Source organism: Mustela nigripes, chromosome 13, assembly GCF_022355385.1.
Source record: "Mustela nigripes isolate SB6536 chromosome 13, MUSNIG.SB6536, whole genome shotgun sequence".
Taxonomy (NCBI): Eukaryota; Metazoa; Chordata; class Mammalia; order Carnivora; family Mustelidae; genus Mustela; species Mustela nigripes.
The window spans coordinates 75,641,618-75,662,483 of NC_081569.1; the positions used below are offsets into that span (position 1 = coordinate 75,641,618).

General features: G+C 31.3%; 1 protein-coding gene across 3 annotated transcripts in view; it reads right to left on the reverse strand.

Moving 5' to 3' along the window:
* The window catches only part of NOVA1 (NOVA alternative splicing regulator 1), a 144,793-nt gene that overhangs the window by 24,410 nt on the left and 99,517 nt on the right, over positions 1–20,866 (reverse strand). Inside the window, exons 3-5 of one of the 3 annotated variants that reach the window (XM_059373027.1) lie at positions 12,120–12,286; positions 1,507–1,578; positions 785–1,073 (exon numbers count right to left, since the gene is read on the reverse strand). In XM_059373027.1, the coding sequence (XP_059229010.1) occupies positions 1,056–1,073; positions 1,507–1,578; positions 12,120–12,286 (257 nt within the window). In that variant the 3' untranslated portion in view covers positions 785–1,055. Of the gene's footprint in view, positions 1–784; positions 1,074–1,506; positions 1,579–12,119; positions 12,287–20,866 lie in introns of those variants that run through there. The other 2 variants (XM_059373025.1, XM_059373026.1) reach the window with 2 other exon arrangements.

The following is a 20,866-nucleotide window of genomic DNA, read 5'->3' on the forward strand; positions in this document are numbered from 1 at the left end:
CTTTCCAGATCTAGGATTTTTTACATTGTTCATTCAGAAAAATCAGTAGTTTTGTTTTTATTGCTGCTGCACTCATTTGTCTTGTTTTGTTTGGAAAGTAAAGGATGATAAAGTGTAAGAGAAATAATTAAAAAATAAAGTTAGTTGTTATCCCAGTAGTTTTCTATATCATGTAATTAAGGTTCATTTAAGAGATAAGGTATATAGAGTGAAAATGTATAAACACTTTTTAATCTCATGCATTAATATTACAAGCTTTGTTCTCACTTCACATTGTATCATTTCCTTCAACAAGAATTGCTGGGATTCATCACTAGAGATAATGTAGTATTTTAACCAAGTTATTGGGACTAAAATGTGAGTGTTACAGTTTTGTCTAAAGGGAATGCTACTGCATAAAATGAAAATCAATCTCCTACTTTGCTTCTAGTTATCATTTTAACATTTTTCCTGAAGTTGTAAACTATTAAACTCAATAAATAAGCAAAATTATTCTGACAATCTTAGATTGGATTACATGCAAAAGGCAAATTTAACGTAGTTAGCAAATATAGTTCAAAGTTAATAATTTATTGGTCAACTATATGAAAAATATATAAAAAGATAAGCTTTTATTTAATAATTTAATAATCCCACAAGGCCTGTATTAAGTGAAAAAGTAGAAATATTAAAGAAAATATCATCTCTCACCTAAATGAATCTCAACTCAGACAAAATGAAAATGTGTTTAATCATTTTAATGAATATATTTTCAACATTTGTCAAGTACAGTATGGCTCTGAATTACATAAAATATTTTAGATGATTTACTCAAATGTGCCAAAAATAGCTACATATTTGAAAAATGACCTACAAATATTCAGTACCAAAATAATCATCAAATCAAACTAATATATTTCTGATTGCAAAGTCTGCCATTCCACCAAAGAAAATGGTCATACTAAATTAGAAGAATATACCATTTCCTAATTTGTAAAACAAATAAAATTATCACAAACACCAATTTTCAGTTACTAGATTGCTAGAAATGTTTTTCACCGAAAGTTGAAAATTGTTTACACAGTAAGGCATGTCTGAAATAAAAAACAAATGAAAATGCATTCACTTTTAAAGATATACCTTTGCTCAATAAGTCGTATTTATACATTTTTTTACATATATGATACTCTTAACTTATATACCAATAATTCTAGGAAGAATAAATAATGAAGATTATAAACAGTGACTCAATAAATAACCCACAGAGCTCCGTAAAGTCATAATCTTAAGGGAAAATCCCAAATTCGAGTAGTCTACCTTCTGAATATATTTTTGTTATCTAAAGTTAAAAAATGCATAGAAATTTTCAGGACTAATTGATATTTCTCTTTCAGGTTATTTGGAATCTGATTATGGTGCACATATGTGAATGAACGAATACATCCTTAACCCACCATTATCTTTTTCTCCAGTGTGCAGGCAATCACCCGTGAAAAGTATGGTGTAGATGACAGGATGATACTGTACCTGATTAGCTCTGGAGGTGGTCATGGGATCAGATGGAGAGGACTTGGTGGTAGTTGGGGAAGATGGCAATGTCTGGGAACAAAGCAGTTCAGGAGCAAATCAACCTTTAAAAGCCTTAAACTGATTATTTAAATAAAACAAAATAAAATAAAATGTAATATAACGAGAACAAAATCCTATGAACAAATTTTTCTCCTACTCATTCAAATTTAATGGAATTTAAGATCAATTAAGTAACTAATGCATGTAAATATGCATGCATAAGCATGTAAAAATAAATTCATGACTTGAAATCATGATGGTGACTGATAATTCACATGAGTATTAAAGGTATCCTGACCATATTCATGAATAGTAGTCTCTTTTCTTTCCCTCTTTTTTGTTTGGGGGAAAAGAGATGTCAAACAAAAATTCAAGAAATTCAATGAGTAAAACTGAAAGAGTCATTTTCCTATCAATGAATACAGTCGGGGATTGGAAGAAGTGGTGAAATGAAGTTTACTTTGGCATAAAAGCATCCACCTACTTAATATGTTGAATATCACCAACAAGTTGATTCCACATGAATTTAGGGATCCACACTTAAAAGCAACTAAATTTGCAGTTCTGAGTTCTTAAATCACATTATCTTCTAAAATATTAATTTTTAACAAATTTAGAGCCCGTCTGAAAATGTAAACATTAACCTCATATTAATAAACAAGTAACTAACAGAATTTTAACAAATTGCCATAATATTTTTATCATTTTTGTTGAAGACTAAAAATTTAATATAAATGTATTATAGCATTATCAGCCTGTGTTGAAAATAAGTACAAAAATATTAGGAATCATATTTATTGTCCACTTCATTCTGAAATGCTTCTACATAGTATATATAAAATATGTTGTACAAGACCATAATCTACTTGTTGAACAATCAGTTAATATATATTAAAAAACTTCTCAAGTCCAATAGAATAACCTTGAAGTATAAGAAGTTAAACTTTTTTTTAAAGTATATTTTCACTTAGCAAATAGCATTGCTTAAGTAGCACCCTCAAAAGATAATATTTCCTAACAGGTGAAATGGGGTAGTTTTATAGTATAGACACAATTCTGTGTGGACATTTTGTTTTATATTAATAGATATGCACCAAAATTACTCAGATATGAGCAAAAGCATAACTTTAAAGGTTCAGCAATGTCAGCAAAAGCAGATAAAATTACTTTATAAAATCACATTTCTTCATTTGAGATTTCAAAGGTTCTGATTTGAGTAGAACAAAGCCATTAAGTATAAAAGAAAGGATAGAAAATTCACAGGCTTCTACTTAACTTACTGTTCTCCTGTAACAAAGTAAGATTGGTTCTAACAATGAATCAGGTTATGGTCCACTCCTCAGGTTATTCCTGGTTCTTCTAAAGTTAAAACGTAAAATACTTTGAGGAAAACTAGACTTAATGTTGAGTTATACCAAGGTTTTTATTAAATTGTATTTAAAAAGGGGACAGGAGCTACATTCAGAAATAAAACCTCATAAAAGAAGAAACAAAATCTTCAAATACTTTGTTTTCTATTTTCACTCTTTGTAATAAATTCCCATGATTTCTCCAGAGAGAGTTTCATTTTCAGTTATTAAAAATTGCTCTAATATTTTCCTCTTTCATGCAATTTATGCTGGAATATATATATTGACTTCATGCTACTACATGATAAGCAGTAAAGATTTTATTTTCCCACCTCTGGTTACAACCGTTATTACAGAGAATTCCTGCGAGTAGTTAACATACATTTAAAAATCTGTTCTGTACTTATCTCAGATTATGAGGTTGCTGATGAAACAGATGTGAAATAAACCTAGAGGTCATTTCTCCCCAAACAGGTTAGAATTTAAGTTCATTAACCTACAGAAGCACTAAGTATGTATTGGGTTCTTGGATTTCCATCAGGGTAAAATCCACCTGAAGAATGATAGGTTCACCAGGACATCCACATTGCCCTGGATATGAATTTTCAATAAGGTATTAAAACACTGCAAAGAATGATGTGGAAAAAGTTCAATATGAAGTGGTTCAGAATTTGTAGTCACCTAGATCAAGATTATGTTCTGTCGATTTATTCAATCCCTTTCTTTTTGCTTGGCATATATATGAAATACTGGACATGTATCATTAGTAACTGATACAACTGATAGTCATCAACATCCCCTTAATAATTCTGATGCTATTTATTCCTCACAGAAACAAAAAACAGTAAGTTTAAACTTCAGGTAAAATAGTAAGTGATTAAATCATTAAAAATTTGCTTATTAAAACATCATAATCTAATAAGAAATTAAAGTTTAATATTTCAAATAAATTGGTGAAAATTATATAAATTTGAGCTTCAAGGGATAAGATTATCAAAATATCACAATAAATTGTCTCTAAATATATTTTCTTCATTTAAATTCCTAAAATAATGAACATATAATGAAATAAACACATGATGAGTTTTGAAGCTATTATTCATATAGATACTTTAAACACAAAATATCTTCTTCTCCCTTTACTAATGTAACTTACAACAATAAAAGGATTCCAGAAAGTTTTCATTTTGGTTGATTTTTTAAAAAGTATTAGCTACAAAAATTGGTCTAAAAACAGATAAATGTAAATATATTAGAATAGTACCTTTAATTTAAAATGTTTATTAATTAGATTAATGAAACAGCCTTGATAGTTTTCTTAACAACAGAAATAGAACCAAAGAATCCATAAGAAATAGTTCAAGGTACAATATAAGTACAATATAGATTTGTTCCCCTGTATCTTATAAACAAAGCATTTACTTCTACTTACTACACAGATTAAAAATTTGTGGTTTCAGATTAAAAATCATTTAGTAAAATTTCTGTTACACATCATGAAGATGTAACTGAATATCCATATAAGCAATAGTATATTAAAATATTTATTATAAAAAATGAATGAAGTACATCCTCCTTTAAAATGCTTTCTTTACATTTATGAAATAGTGATTGTGAAGGACAGTCATTTTTTAGTATAATTTTATCTTTCAAATGGAAAAGTGTAATATGTTTTTATTTACACGTATTTACTGTTTAAGAATTCTGCTTTAAAGATTGAAGGCTGAATTACTATTGCAGAAAATTTTAAAGTAGTTTACAACTTCAAAATAGTGGATCCTTTGAAATAGTTTAAAAATATTAATGATTTGACAATAGACATTTAGTTAAAAGTGGATATAACTAGGCTTCTGGGAATAAGAACTAGAAAGTAATTACAAATTGTAAAATGCACTCTTGTTAACAAGTGACAGTTTTGCTGGACCAGAAAATATTGCTATAAATAAACTCTATAATATATGCAGCTTACCTCCAAGCAAATCTACAGTAACAAACTGTCAAGAACCTCTGATATTTATAGGTATAGTGAGACCAGCAATAAACAACTCTCAATTGTAATTCCAAAATCTATTACTAGCTGAGTAATATTAGTGAAGTAAACACCTTCCCAAATCTGTGTTTTGAGTTCTGTTAAATAAATCAGTATAGTGCTTTATTTTAAAAAAAGGATAAAATATGTTAATATGTAACTGTCATCTTAGGTTTTTCATTGTGACAAGTATCCTCGTCTTCTTCCAATGTCTGAACTATCTGAAACCCCTCCTCACTAATAGAAACTCATGTTGTCCAATCTACCCAGGTTTTTCAGAATTCATTTGTATTCTATAGCTTATTTTCCTCATAATTGCTATTTTGTACCTTTATTCTTTTCATCAACTGTCTATTCCCATGTATTTTATTTACCTTTCAACTGATAATCTTTATTATCTGAAAGAAATCATGATTTTTCAGAACGAACTTCCTTACTCACTGCAATTGACATTTGAACTTTTTCCATTTTCCAAAACACTTTTTTCCCTCCATCTTCCTTTTCTTTTCATTAAGACAAAATTGTATACTTAGACCTCCCACCCTCCATAGAGTAGGACCTTAACACCTTAAATATTAACTTTCTACTACTCCTGAGACATCTTCTTCCCTCATAGTAATCTCATTTCTAATTTCCCTACCTTTTCAAGCTCCTTTTTATTCTTTAACACAAGCCATTCCCTCTTGAGTAGCAGGGGTTATGGGAGCCTCCCTTATCTAACTTGTATTTTACTCCTTTGTATATCCAAAATCCCAAATCAGCATTTTTACCCTTCATACCATTTTCTTTCTTTACCTAACGGAACTGGTCACTTTTAGGAAATAATATTAGTACGAAATAATGATTTTGCTCTCACCATATGATTAACAGTGGCCTTTAATTCTCCAATAATTTCCTACTTAAAAAAATTATTCTTTTCGGGGCACCTGGGTGGCTCAGTGGGTTAAGCCACTGCCTTCGGCTCAGGTCATGATCTCGGGGTCCTGGGATCGAGTCCCGAATCGGGCTCTCTGCTCAGCCTGCTTCCCTCTCTCTCTCTCTGCCTGCCTCTCTGCCTACTTGTGATCTCTCTCTGTCAAATAAATAAATAAAATCTTTAAAAAAAATTATTCTTTTCTTTTTTTCTAGGTATTTGAAACTTTTTAGCATCTTTCCTTAAACTTTCTCTCCTTATTTTATCACAGAGAGTATTACTGATTTCCCTTTTATCTTTATGATTAATAAAGAGCACTTACTAAGAACCAGGTATAGTTCTACTCAGTTAACACAATATCCCTATGAAATAGATTATTATTACTAGTCCCATGTTATAGGTAAAGAAGTTGAGGTACAGAGAAGCAAAACAACTCACTCAAAGTTACATGGCTGGTAAATTAAAAAGCCAGGAATTGAACTTGAGCAGTCCTGCTCCAGATCCCACGCACTGAATTACTATACTATAATGTTTCTGACTTACTTTTTCTGGTAACTCCTTCTTTATCTCATTCTTTGCTTCTTTTTACCCCCTCTCCTACTATGAAGATGGTAAGTGAATTACCTCCTCAAATGTAATTAAGGATCTACATTTTCAGTTTTATATTCGTACCTGTACTTCTATAAAAGACTACTTCAAGAGAAAAGCATGCTACTTCCAACTTACTCAATCTGTCGGCAACACATAAAAATACTATCTCAAACAAACGCCTAACTGAAATTCACTTACTGCTTTCTAGGCTTCACCATTCTGCTTGGATCAAATCCTATATACATATATATAATCATTTATCATTCTTTTCTCACCATTTTGGAACTACAACAAATCAGTCTCAAGGCCTTACAGATTTTACTTCGAAATATCTTTCAGCTTCAGGTAGTCTTCTCAACTTCAGTACCAGAAGAGATTAGGTGTTTGTCATCTGCTTAAAATATTGCCTAGTCTCTTAACTTTACCCTGACCCAAGACATTCTATTTTAAATGAGGTTCCCTTCTCGGAAAAGCTTATTCCAGATATTGAAAAGTCCCCAGAGAGAAATCTTTTGGATTTGATTTTATCAGCATTGCTCAGAATTGGAGGCCTTAGAGCTCAGTCTTAAGATCAATTACCAGTTAAATTTCCTTGGGTAAGCTACTCAATTCCTTTGAACATCAGCTTCCATAAGTATAACATGGATTCTTTACTCTTTCCCTGCTTCATAGGTTTTTATGAAGATGGAAAAAAATGTGATAATACATGTCAAGTGCATAGCACAATGGCTGGCACAGAAAAAGAATAACATCATAGATAGCACTATTCCATTACTCATCCTTCATTCTTGACTACCAAACCTTTATTTATTTATTTAGCCTGACAAGGCTTAACATTCCTTAGACTTGTGAGTGTTACATGAAAGAAGTTTAGAAAATATTATCTTACAAACCTTCAAACCTAAAGATCTGCATAGTAGATCACTCACTTAATTGTCATAGTTCTCTTCTCCAGCAACAGTTGAACTCACAGGAACCCTAAGGGTCAGTCTGGATTTTTAGCACAGAAGGGAACAAAATGCAGAGGTGCCTCCTTTGGTTCTAACTTTCCAGAGAAATTAAAAGAGCTCTTTTGGGAAATATTAGGAAGTATCCATAGTCTGTAGAATGCCCCTTGGCCAGACACCAAGGCTCTCTACTATCTGGTCCCACCTACCTTTCTAACATTAGTTTCCTCTAAATTCCAACCCACATGTTTCATTTCTGTCATGACAGTCTCCTTACTATTCAACCATTGTATCTTTCTCCTCAAATCCATATTGTTTCACATGCCTATAATAAGCTTTTTGCTTTCTTCTCCTCTACTTAGGAAATTCCTATATCATCTTCAAGGCCCAGTTCAAATCTTCACCTATTTTATAAGACCAAATGTCACTCCAGCCTACATTGCTTTCACATGCTTCTAAACTTTTATAGTACACTGTTCATATTGTAGTTTTGGTATATAATACAGTTTGACATTTTTATAAATTATTTTAATCATTTATGATCTCTCCCAAAGTAGTTTTAGAGAGCAAGGGCTACAATTTAATATATCTTACAATTCAGCAAGAAGGAATTTAATAAATTCATGACAGAATGGATGAATAATGAACACATTATGTGCTATTTTTGCCAATTTTTTATGACAGAAGCAAAATTCTTTGACTAAGTTAACATTTCTGATATTTTCATTTGACTTTTTTAAATATAAGAGAATGCTCTAAATGCCTATAACTGCTTTGCTCTTTTCTTAAAAATACATTGTGTCTTTTCTTAAAAATACATTTGAGCCAAAAGGGGAAAAACACTGCTGAAAATCTGTAACAGACAAAAGAAGTTAACAGATGCTAACTATATCACTGATTTATGGTTTCTACCTTGTTTTAGAGTTTATTGTATTGACTCATTATGTACAGACAACCATATTTAGAGGAGGGTTTGAGGGACTTAAAAGAAGAATAGTTTCAGTAATCCCAGGCAGGGACAAAAGTATCATGGTCAAAATATAAAAAGGTGGAAATGGATGTGTGTACTAAAAAATCTGGGCTGAAGACATGCTCCAGGAATGAGTTCAGAACTCTTACAAACAGGGTTTAAATCATTTGAAGATCACTGAATGTCTCTGCTATTTGTATGTCCTGAAAATAAGAAATCGTATGTCCTATGTTGTAATTAATATGTTTAACTTTGGTTTACTGGCTTTTGTTGCATATCAATTTCTAAGCATACTGACTTGTAAAATAAGCACAATGGTATTAGGTATTTCCTCCTCCTCCTCATCATCATAACAAAAGCAACCTTAATAATCCTAATTAGAGTTATAGAACAGAGACCACAATATTTTGATTATTCAATACCTGTTAATTATTATTACTATTATCATTTGAATATATAAAGTATTAGAATCCCTCTATTAGCAAATAAATGTTTTTGAAATAAAAAAATAACAAAACAAATTTGAGAGGGAACAACATCTAACATCTAAGGTTGGTTATAAGGGTGTCATGCTACATTTTATCATTCCATTATATGAAAGACCTGCAAGACCAGTTTGCATTATTTTCTTAAGAAACTATATTTGAGGGCGCCTGGGTGGCTCAGTGGTTAAGCCGCTGCCTTCGGCTCAGGTCATGATCTCAGGGTCCTGGGATCGAGTCCCGCATCGGGCTCTCTGCTCAGCAGGGAGCCTGCTTCCCTCTCTCTCTCTGCCTGCCTCTCTGCCTACTTGTGACTTCTCTCTGTCAAATAAATAAATAAAATCTTTAAAAAAAAATAAAAAAAAAAAGAAACTATATTTGAGCACTCATTCAGTCAATAAGGGTAGGTTTCATTTGGGCAGAACGTTCTGGTTCATGCAATTTATTCAGTTACCAATGGTAACTAGATTACATAATTCAGAATATAATATTCTGTTAAAAGTCCATAATATATGATTTGAAATTATAACTTTTAAAGCAACTTTTATTTGTCTAGAACTAACTTTTAGTTCCTATTTTAAGTCCAAGTTACACATAACTTGTATGTTTTTAAGAAGCAAGACCTTAAAATTATCAATCTTAAAACACAACAGACATATATAGTAATAAACATTAAGAAAATCTGTAATTTCATATTCAACATGAATTCATTTCTATGCAGAAGTTATATTTTCTAGCACTCTCATTTTTTGAAATTCTAATTTTATTCTTTGTACAATTTAACTAAAATAAAATTCTAAGAAGATGCTTTAAAGAAATTGTTTTTAAAATTAACTTCAGTACTAAATAAAGCCCAAAGTAGAGATAAAGGAAAGTTAAAGGAAAGACCATCATTTAAAAGAAATCTTACTATGATTCTATGCAGTATAGCTTACACCATATATAAATATCATATGAAATGTTTTTATATATTCTAGAGAATTTAAGTTTGGACGTATTATTTGATAATGGACAACCAGCGTTTTCAGAAATAAATTTGTGGTCATTTAAATTTATATGCTTGACTTACTATTTGGAGAATAACCCAACAAAAAAATCTTATATTGTTAAAATAGAAAACTTAGAACATATAAAACTGTTGATCTATAATATCTTGGAAATATTTTTGATCTTTTTTCCAGATTTTTTGAGTAAATTTTTCAATTTTTACATTTATTAATAAAGGGTTTAAGGGTTAAATATATTGTCCTACTAGATTTAGTGTACTTGTTTGATGATTTTAAATGATACTCTAATTGCATACATTATTATTACATGAAAATATTAAAACCAACAATAATTTTAATTCCATCAATATCTACAAGGCTTACAAATGAATGAAAATACACAAAAGTCAATCAATCACTATTATTTTTTAACACTTATTTTAAATTTAAATAACATTATCTGAATAAGGCAAGTAAAAATAAACCAAACATTTTTCAAATTCTGGTTTTCATCAATCTATATTGGTACTAGATATAAAGTAGCCCTCAAATTTCATATTGCATAGAGAAAATCAGAATTATAACAATTATTCATATTCCATTATATGATGGTGCTACCTATTATAATAAAAATAATAAATAATAATTCATATCATTGTCCTAAATATACCACCAGTGATATCATACTACTCAAACTACACTGTATATTTTACTTTTAAAAAAAATCAAGATGTTCGCTCTTATCTCTAAATGCTTGAAGTTTTCTCACAGAAGTTAGAAAAGAAAAGAGAGAAGTAATAGGTTGGAGTAAGGTAGAAAGTCAATAAATCCTACACTTTAGTGCCAATTCTGTAAAATCTCAGCCCCAGGTGATTTTAACACAAAGGTCTTTAACTAAACTCATAGTTTTAGAATCTGACCACCTCCAGAGAGTTCTGGGGTCAGTTTTAAAAATATTCCTTGTATTCAGTTAGCATAGCTAAACTAAACATTTCAAAACTATAAATGGCTGTGAAGAATTAAAAAAATCTACTGATGTTTAGACCTCTAAATTATTTACATTCTGTCATGCAAAAATTAAAAGATATGTCCTTGAAAAATTGTGAAGGGTACACAAATTGAACCATCTTGACAGTGACAAGGAGTATAAAATGAACAATCTTATATGGGATAACAGCTGTCTGATAAAACATGGGAAATTTTTTAATGGTAATTAATAGAAATTTCAATGGTAATTAAAAGAAAATTGACTGTTAACCTATAATTTGGAAATATATTACCTAATTATTAATTCTTATGTTTGTATATGATTAATTAGGCTTATTTTTATCTATATATTGGTAAAATTATAATATATTGTTTAGTTTAAAATTTTTTCTCAATTCAGAAACATGAAATTAATAAGATTTTGAGCTACATTTCAAATTTATTACAATGAACATAAAATTCTGTAAATTAAGTATTCTGTGAATTAATGAAGAATAATACATTTCTTTTGAAGGCATAAAAAGGCAAATGCAGAAACAATAATCACATTCATGAGGTATCAAAAAATTTGAGAATCTAAAGAGTTTATGGGGAAGAATTCACCTAATTTAACATTAAAGAATGTTGTTTTTCTCATGTCAGTCATTAATCAATCTTAAAAACTCACATTTTCTTTTATCAAGTAAAATTTTTGTTACAGAAAATCTCACACATTAAAAATGAACACTGGCCCTTCACGACATATATATATGTAAGTACTATATGTTATACAGAACATAATAGCTGTTTTGTAACAAAGGACTATTTGCTAGGTACAAAAATTTACTTATACATATTTTATATAAAAAATGTTGAATATAACAAATTAACAAAACAGGAGTTTATATGGCTAATAACTATACTAAAGACTACAAATATTATTAAAATATGGTACTTGAAATTTGAGGATATAGTTTCATTTCAACTTGTATACTTTATTTAAAAATTGAATGTAATATAAATAGATTAAATTCCTATAAATTAATCAAATTTGTGCCTATAAATTCTTTAAAAGGCAATGACAAAAGAAATGAGCCACATAATTGCTCCTTAGTGTAACACTAAAAAAAAGAGATATTCAATTAATCAATAAATCAACTGATAAATCTAAGGAAGAGACTCTGATTGTCTTTAAGTAAATAAAATGACAACTTTGTTATATATTAAGTATGCTTAGGAAAAGAAAAACTTTATATGCTAAGATGTTAAAGCTTCTTTTATAAGGAATTCAAGCTATGCTGTGGATATTTCTCTTTGATTTCCCAACTAAACACTCACTTGTTTGATGCGATCTGGATTAACGGTGGTTTGGGGTTGTAGAATACTGACTGGTTCTGTCTTGGCCACATTTTGGGGCATTTCTCGAATTTTTTCTGCAATGAATCCATGAACTGCATTCAGTGCTTCAACTGTTCCCTGGATCAAGCATACTCTTTCAGTAGTACCTGTGGATAAAAGATTAATTTTCAGAAAACTTTCCTTCTTTTTTTTTTTTTTCCAAAAATCTATGAAAAAGGATGATAAAGTTAGGCTAATAAAATAATGTAAAATGTAGAACTCTTAATAAACTAAAATGTTCACTTGAGCCAAACAAAATGAATACATACATTAATGTTACTTTCTACCATTTTTTTTTTTAAACTCAGTCTTTTCTAAGTGTCAAAAATGGCCTTGGGTTTCCAGTACAGCCAGAGACCTTAAGACATTCTGAGCATATCGTTCATTCATTGACAAAGAAAGTATTTGCTAAGCACTTACAAAAAGACTTAGGATTAAAAACTGATAAAACATAGATGGAGATCAATGGACCCAGCTTTCAGAGAGGGGGTCTTAAGGTTGAAAAACTAAACTAACATCAGGCCAGAAATTATTTAATCGCATGATATTAGAAATAATGACTGTACCTACCTACATGGATGGCACATATGGATGATCTTGAGTGAAAAGAGCATTTAAATTGGTGGGTAGAGGAAGTCTTGGAAAGTTTACATAGCAGGTAAATTTCTTCATTTTTACCATCCTCTAGTCATGTACCATGCTCTTAATCATAGCAACAACCCTACCTGATATTGTATATTTGTTTATTTTTAACTTTTTTACTAGAATGCAAACTCTCAGAGGATAGTAGATTAACTTGTTTTGTTTTCTGCCATAGTTTCCCAAAGTCTTTAACAGTCCCTGGTACATAACAGGTGCACAATAAATATTTATTAGATAAATGAGTCAACACTACCTTTATTTTGTTTTTAATTGTAAGACAGAATATCAGAGTTAAGAACAAAATTTTAAAATAGTTTATGGGGCGCCTGGGTGGCTCAGTGGGTTAAGCATCTGATTTGATCTTGGCTCAGGTCATCAGGGTAATGAGATCAAATCCCATGTCAGGCTCTATTATCAGCCTGGAGCCAGCTTATCCCTCTCCCAACAAATAAATAAATAAAATAAACAAATAAATAAATAAAATCTTAAAAAATAGCCTATGAAATTTGAAATTTATGGATAATTGATAAAGATTAATTAACAGTGTTCATTTCACATCTAGTAAATAACATGTAGAAATAGGCGAGACAAGACTAAAATGAAATTGGTTGAATCTAATACAATGGTCCTATAACTCATTTTATATGTATACATTTTATACGTTTAAGGCAAAAAAAGATGAGTTTTCAGACTATCCTGAGCCTCATTACAGCAGGTTGGTATTAAACTCAACACCTCAATACAACATATAAACTCACTTCTTAGAAGTATTTCTTTACCAAACAGTTATCAAAAAAATCAAAAGATTGATTATTTCTAAATTTATAAAATATTGCTTCTCAATTAATATGAAAAATCCTAAGTACTTAACACATTTCTTTTTGGTAATACAGTTTAAAAATTCTAAGCCACTCTATAAAACATTTTCCAAATACATTTGGAAGGACAAATTTGCAAAGCTACCAACATTAAAATAACCATAAGGGGTTTATATTGCCTTAAGGATTAACTACCTCAATGAACCATTTTTTCTAGTAGTTTAGAATTTTTAGAAGAACAATAAAAGATTCTCATACTTACTTCTACAAAAAAGACAAAATTTTAAAGAGTAATAAATATTATATGGATACATCTAAATTCAACCTTCATGTTTTAAACAAAGATTCAAGTCAATGAAAAACTTAGTTTCTTAAGTTGTACAATATATTTCAGTAGAGAGCAAGTATGTCATTTGTAAAGATGAAGAGAATCTGAAAAATATCAGGTGAGTTTGAGGGCTTAATATTTCCTGTTTCTCCCAATCAGCTTTTCTTCATCCTTATCTATTTAGCTCTATCTCTGTGGTTCTTGGGTAAAATGATCTAGTTTATAGGGATAATCTAGGGAAGTCTTTACAAGGTTGTATTAACTGTCCAATAAATGATTAGAAAGTATAATAATAATTGGTCAATGTAGCTCATGCAATATGTTCTACCTAAGTTAGAGGAGACAAAATAAAACATCATATTACATTCCTGTCTCCAAAACAAATACAGAGTGCTCTTTTGGGGATGCCAAAACAGGAAAGGAAATCAGCTTCAGGGATTCTGAAAAAGCAATAACATGGCACTGTGTAACTGAAGAGATTATATAATTCAAGTTGCTTTTAAAATTCTAATTTATAGTAGAGTACATATCATGGCAGACAATACAGTAACCCCAAAAGAGTGACAATACTCTTCAGAGTGTAGAGACCAACAGGTAGTAAATGGAAATCACTGAGCCATAAAGAAATATGATTGTCTAGGGGCGCCTGGGTGGCTCAGTGGTTTAAGCCGCTGCCTTCGGCTCAGGTCATGATCTCAGGATCCTGGGATCAGGTCCCGCATCGGGCTCTCTGCTCGGCAGGGAGCCTGCTTCCCTCTCTCTCTCTCTGCCTGCCTCTCCATCTACTTGTGATTTCTCTCTGTCAAATAAGTAAATAATAAAATCTTTAAAAAAAAAAAAGAAAGAAATATGATTGTCTAAAACTGAATTTCATATAGCATATGAGAGACAATTTGGAGATAGTTCATAGGTTCAAATTTGTAGTAGGTATTCTTCGAGAATAAATTATATTACTATCATTAGAACTACTACTATTTTAAAAAATGGGGAAAAGGAGATTGTACATCCACCAACGGGAATTGTTGTAAGCTTCAGAAGAGATGCTGTCAAATTCTTCTATTGAACTCTAATGGCCTTTTCACTCTGATGACACAAAACTATAATTTTTAGTAGAAAGTCACCAAGAGAGAAAACTGTCAAGTATATGACCAAACTGTGTAATGAAAATGCATCTATAAATCATAAAAGTTGCTGTTTTTGTCATTTTAAAGACTTTTAGGCTCCATTAGTGGCTAAACTAAACTGCCAGTTATTTATCATTTTATTTGTTTAGCAGTAGCATTTATTTCTCTTCGCAACAGACTAGCAACAAAAGCTGAAAAACAATTACATAAAAGTATATGTCCCCATTTTTTATGATGCAAGGATATAGATGTATAAGACACATTAATTTAAAAATCACTTTTGAGGAAGAAATTAGAAAAACTCTAACAAATAGGGTCAATGTCAAATATAGGCAGTGAAATTTAAAATGGTTTCAGTTTTAATTTCACATACAATATTATAAACTGAAAATGCATGCTTCTAAAATTAGGTACAATTATCAAAACGATTCTATAGAAAAATTCTGATAGAAATTTAATAAAATATACTTACTTTGTGCTACTGTAACCTTGCAAGTTACTTAGACTGTTCCTGCTCCTACCTGAGGTATTTCCTAATCACTTATGCAGTGGACTCTATTCTTTCTTACCTACCAACTTTGCCATTTTTTCATGTATTGATGTTCTTCCTAACATTGTGATTTTTCCTTCTCTATTAGATCATTTCCATCAGCAAAAATGCAATTTATTCAATTTTTAAAGACCCCTCCTTTATGACAGAATTAAGAAATTACCCTCTAGTAAAGTAAGTGAACTAACTGAATTAGGCCAAGATCATCAAATCATAAGATGAAAAGTTAATGGGTAATTATGAATGGAAACATAAGGCATTCACCAATTGACTTCATTGATCAACATTACCTTAAGAAAGAATGAGAGTGAACAATGTGTCTCTTGATGTGATGAAATATGACACACAGGGCACCGATTATGAAGTATGTCTCCCAAAGTAGATGAAAAAGTCTAATCAAACATTTACACTACATTACAGTTTACAATAATATTGCAAACAGAAAAATAAATAAAATGACACAATGAAGAAGCCAAGATACAAATCAAGAATGTAAGACAGTCTACCGATCAATTGATCTTGCTTCATCAATAAAAGAGGGATCGTACTCTAGACTAGAAGAAAATTTAGAGATATAATGATCAAATGTAAATTAGAATTTGACTGGACTTAGAATAAAAAACTTTTATTTTAAACAATTGTGGCAATATGATAAGAACTAGGTATTAGATAGCATCAAGGAATTGCTGTTACTTTTAGGAGTGATTATGGCATCAGGTTGTGTAAAAACCTGCTATTTTTTTTTCTTTCTTTTTTTTTTAGATGCATACTGGAGTACATACAGCTAAAATGACTGGAATTCACTTCAAAATATTTCTGCAGCAACAACAAAAATGAGTAAATAAAATAAGTCAACAAATGGGGCGCCTGGGTGGCTCAGTGGGTTAAGCCGCTGCCTTCGGCTCAGGTCATGATCTCAGGGTCCTGGGATCGAGTCCCGCATCGGGCTCTCTGCTCGGCAGGGAGCCTGCTTCCCTCTCTCTCTCTGCCTGCCTCTCCATCTACTTGTGATTTCTCTCTGTCAAATAAATTAAAAAAAAAATAAGTCAACAAAAATCGTGATATTGCTGGTATATGTGAAGGGCATAAGGGGGTTCACTGTATACTCTTTTATTGTAGATTTGGAATTTTCAAAATATAAGAAAAACATTTCAAAGGCTTTTTTGGCCTCATACTCATCTCTCCAGTTACAGCTTAATTTCATTATCCCTCAAAATTCCTTGAATGATATCTTTCCATCTATCTATCTATCATCTATCTATAGATATAGATATATTAAAAAGTACTCTCTTTTTGCTTCTTCACCATTTCCATTTTTCTTGAATGTACTCTAACATGGTTTTTGTCCCTCACCCCATACAAATCATTCGTCATAGCTATACCTGGGTAAATCCAGTCTTCATGTCTTTATGTAATTCAACCCATCAGCAGCATTTGACAGAGTTGACCATTTGGTTCTAGAAACATTCTGCTTAGCTTTCAGGATATCACACACTCCTTGTCCTCATTTTATTCAATTCATTCATTTGACAAAAATCTATTAAGTACCTACTAAATTTTAGGTACTACACTAGAAGTCGAGTGACCAGACAAATCCTTCTGTAGTTCATATTCTAGTTCATATAGACACTATACATAAAACAAATACAAATAAATAAAACATATAAAATATATAGAGAGAATATGAAATGAATTCATGCTATGGAGAAAATTGGGGAACAATAACAGTATGAGCAAAGATAAAAATTAAAGTAAAATATAAAAGGACCTTGTCTGTAATGCTCACTACTACATCCTCAAGTATCTAGAATAGTGCCTGGTATACTGTGGATGCTTACACTGTTGGTGGGAATGCAAGTTGGTACAGTCACTTTGGAAAACAATGTGGAGATTTCCTTAAGAAATTAAACATAGAGCTTTCCTATGACCCTACAATTGCACTAGTGGGTATTTACCACAAAGATATAGATGTAGTGAAAAGAAGAACCATCTGTACCCCAATGGTCATAGCAGCAATGGCCACAGTCACCAAACTGTGGAAAGAACCAAGACAACTGTCAGTGGACAAATGGATAAGGAAGATATGGTCCATATATACAATGGAGTATTATGTCTCCATCAGAAAGGATGAATGTCGAACTTTTGTATCAACATGGATGGGACTGGAGGAGATTATGCTGAGTGAAATAGGTCAAGCAGAGAGAGTCAATTATCACATAGTTTCACTTACTTGTGGAGCATAAGGGATAACATGGAAGACATTGGGAGATGGAGAAGAGAAGTGAGCTGGGGGGAGTTGGAGGGGGAGACAAATCACGAGAGACTGTGGACTCTGAGAAACAAACTGAGGGTTTTGGAGGGGAGGAGGGTAGATGGTGGTGTGACCCTGGTGGTGAGTATTATGGAGGGCATGTATTGCGTGGAGCACCGGGTGTGGTGCATAAACAATGAATTTTGGAACACTGAGAAAAAAATTAAAAAGAAAAAAGAATTATTTTTTGAGTAAATGAAAAAGTGACTCTAAATGTTCTTATCTGTATATTGAAAACATATGTGATTGGTTTTAAGAACTATTTATTCATAAAATGTCTAACAAACCAGTTACCTTCTTTGGGTTTCTAAGATCAGTTAATGTGTATAAAACAGATATATCTGGGGAAATGATTTCAAAAAGTATAGTAAGTTATAAATTTTCATGTCCATTAGAATGAATCTAGTCTAGAATAATGGGCATATACTAATGATTTGACCCACATATTTCTGATTGCCAACTGTAATGAAAATTAGTGAACATTTTGTTTGTTAAGAAAATGAATTGGTTTGGGTGCCTGGGTGGCTCAGTGGGTTAAGCCGCTGCCTTCGGCTCAGGTCATGATCTCAGGGTCCTGGGATCGAGTCCTGCACCGGGCTCTCTGCTCAGCAGGGAGCCTGCTTCCCTCCCTCTCTCTCTCTGCCTGCCTCTCCATCTACTTGTGATTTCTCTCTGTCAAATAAATAAATAAAATCTTTTAAAAAAAGAAAGAAAATGAATTGGTTTATACTATTACTGAGATATATCCTAGTATTTTATGACAAGAATGCAAATATATAATTCTTTAGGAAATACCAGTATCACTCTAAAGTAAGCGATCTGGTTGGATGAATGACAGTGAAACATCTCAAAATGAAAAACCAATATAAAAATCTAGTAGAATATTAATAATTCTAGGATAACCTACTGACAATGATTTTGGCCTTGAAAAGGACTGAGAAAGTGGAAGTGCCAATTAACTTTGCAATAGGCAAAAACATATTTAGAATAAAGCATGACATGTTTTGATAATTTTTACAGTAAGATAAGGGCTTCTTACAGGACTGAGAAATTACTTATTCTGAGCAGCATATATTCTGAATAAAGTTTCAATTTTTCAATATAACATTTAGTTTTTACCATTTTAAGAAATATCTCCTGATTTATTATATAATTCAAATATATTTAACACTTCCATAATAACTTGGACTCAACTATATAGTTCTGGGCAGTAATAAAATGGTAATCCCATGATTTATGTAAGTCAATTTATTCTTTTTTTTTTTTAAGATTTTATTTATTTATTTGACATACAGACATCGCAAGTAGGCAGAGAGGCAGGCAGAGAGAGAAGAGAAAGCAGGCTCCCCGTGGAGCAGAGAGCCTGATGTGGGACTCGATCCCAGGACCCTGGGATCATAACCTGAGCTGAAGGCAGAGGCTTTAACCCACTGAGCCACCCAGGCGCCCAAGTGAATTTATTCTTAAACAATAAAAAAATTTTTTAAAAAGCATAAATAGAATCATAAATACAGAAAACAAACTGATGTTTGCCTGAGGGGAAATGGATGGGGGATGGGTGAAATGGGGGGATTAGATGTTATAAAATAAATAAATCACAGAGATGAAATGTACAGCATAGGGAACATGGTCAATACTACCATAATAACACTGTATGGTGACAGAGGGTGACTACACTTATTGTGATGAGCACTGGGTATTGAACAGAATTGCTGAATCACTATGTTTACACCTGAAACTAATATAACATATTATGTGAACTACACTTCAATAAAACTGAAACAGAGTGTATCATTTTTTTTTTAAATGGATAAAGCCACTTCAAGGAGTATTTCACTATTTTCAATCTATAATCATGGTAATTTAATTACTCGCATGTTTTTGTGGTTAAAAAAAAAGCAGAAGCAGTAGCTTGTTAGCTTTCCTTCAGTTTAAATTTAATAATATACTACAGATTACCCATCACTTGTACTAACATGTTATACAAATTTCAGGTTAGACAGAACAAAATGTAAATTATTTTAAAAGTTGCAAATAACAGTAATAGTAATGATAAATTTAACAGATTAAAACTGTTGAAAGATTTTAATACTTGAAAATACATGCTTTTAATATTATACCTTTCAACAGATAATGTTGCCATGTCTCTAATATGTATCTTCTATAATGACCTATATATAAGCAACATCTATTCCTATTAATGCCTTTATAAATAGTTGACTTATATGCATTCCATATTTATTACTGTAATTACATCAGGAAAAGTCCCATTTAAGGGTATTTAAGGTAATTACACCAGCAAAAGCCCCACTTAAGGATATTTAAAGGTCTGGGTCTGGTAGGTATAGAAATGTAATATTACATTCTTTCAGGGGAAAATATATACTTTAGCAATTTCAAGAAATGAAGCCATTCAAAGGTCTTCTCTGAAGTTCACAACCATACATCTTTTCCTTTAATTTGCTTTCTTTTCCATGTCCCTATACTCACTGGGAAGAACTAACTTAAAATTTTAAGTAATTTTACAATATGTATCTCAGATTATTATTGTAAGATGAGTGCTTTAAATGTTGATTATACTTAGTTAAATTTACAAACCATCTTATGACTTTTATTAAAATATGTGTAAAGGGCGCCTGGTTGGCTCAGTGGGTTAAGCCGCTGCCTTCGGCTCAGGTCATGATCTCAGTGTCCTGGGATTGAGTCCCGCATCGGGCTCTCTGCTCAGCAGGGAGCCTGCTTCCCTCTCTCTCTCTCTGCCTGCCTCTCCATCTACTTGTGATTTCTGTCAAATAAATAAGTAAAATCTTTAAAAAAATGTGTAAAAATACATGTATTTAATATATTATTAATATATATACTATCTCATTTAATATTCACAATAACCAGAGCAGATAATACTACCTTGAAGTAG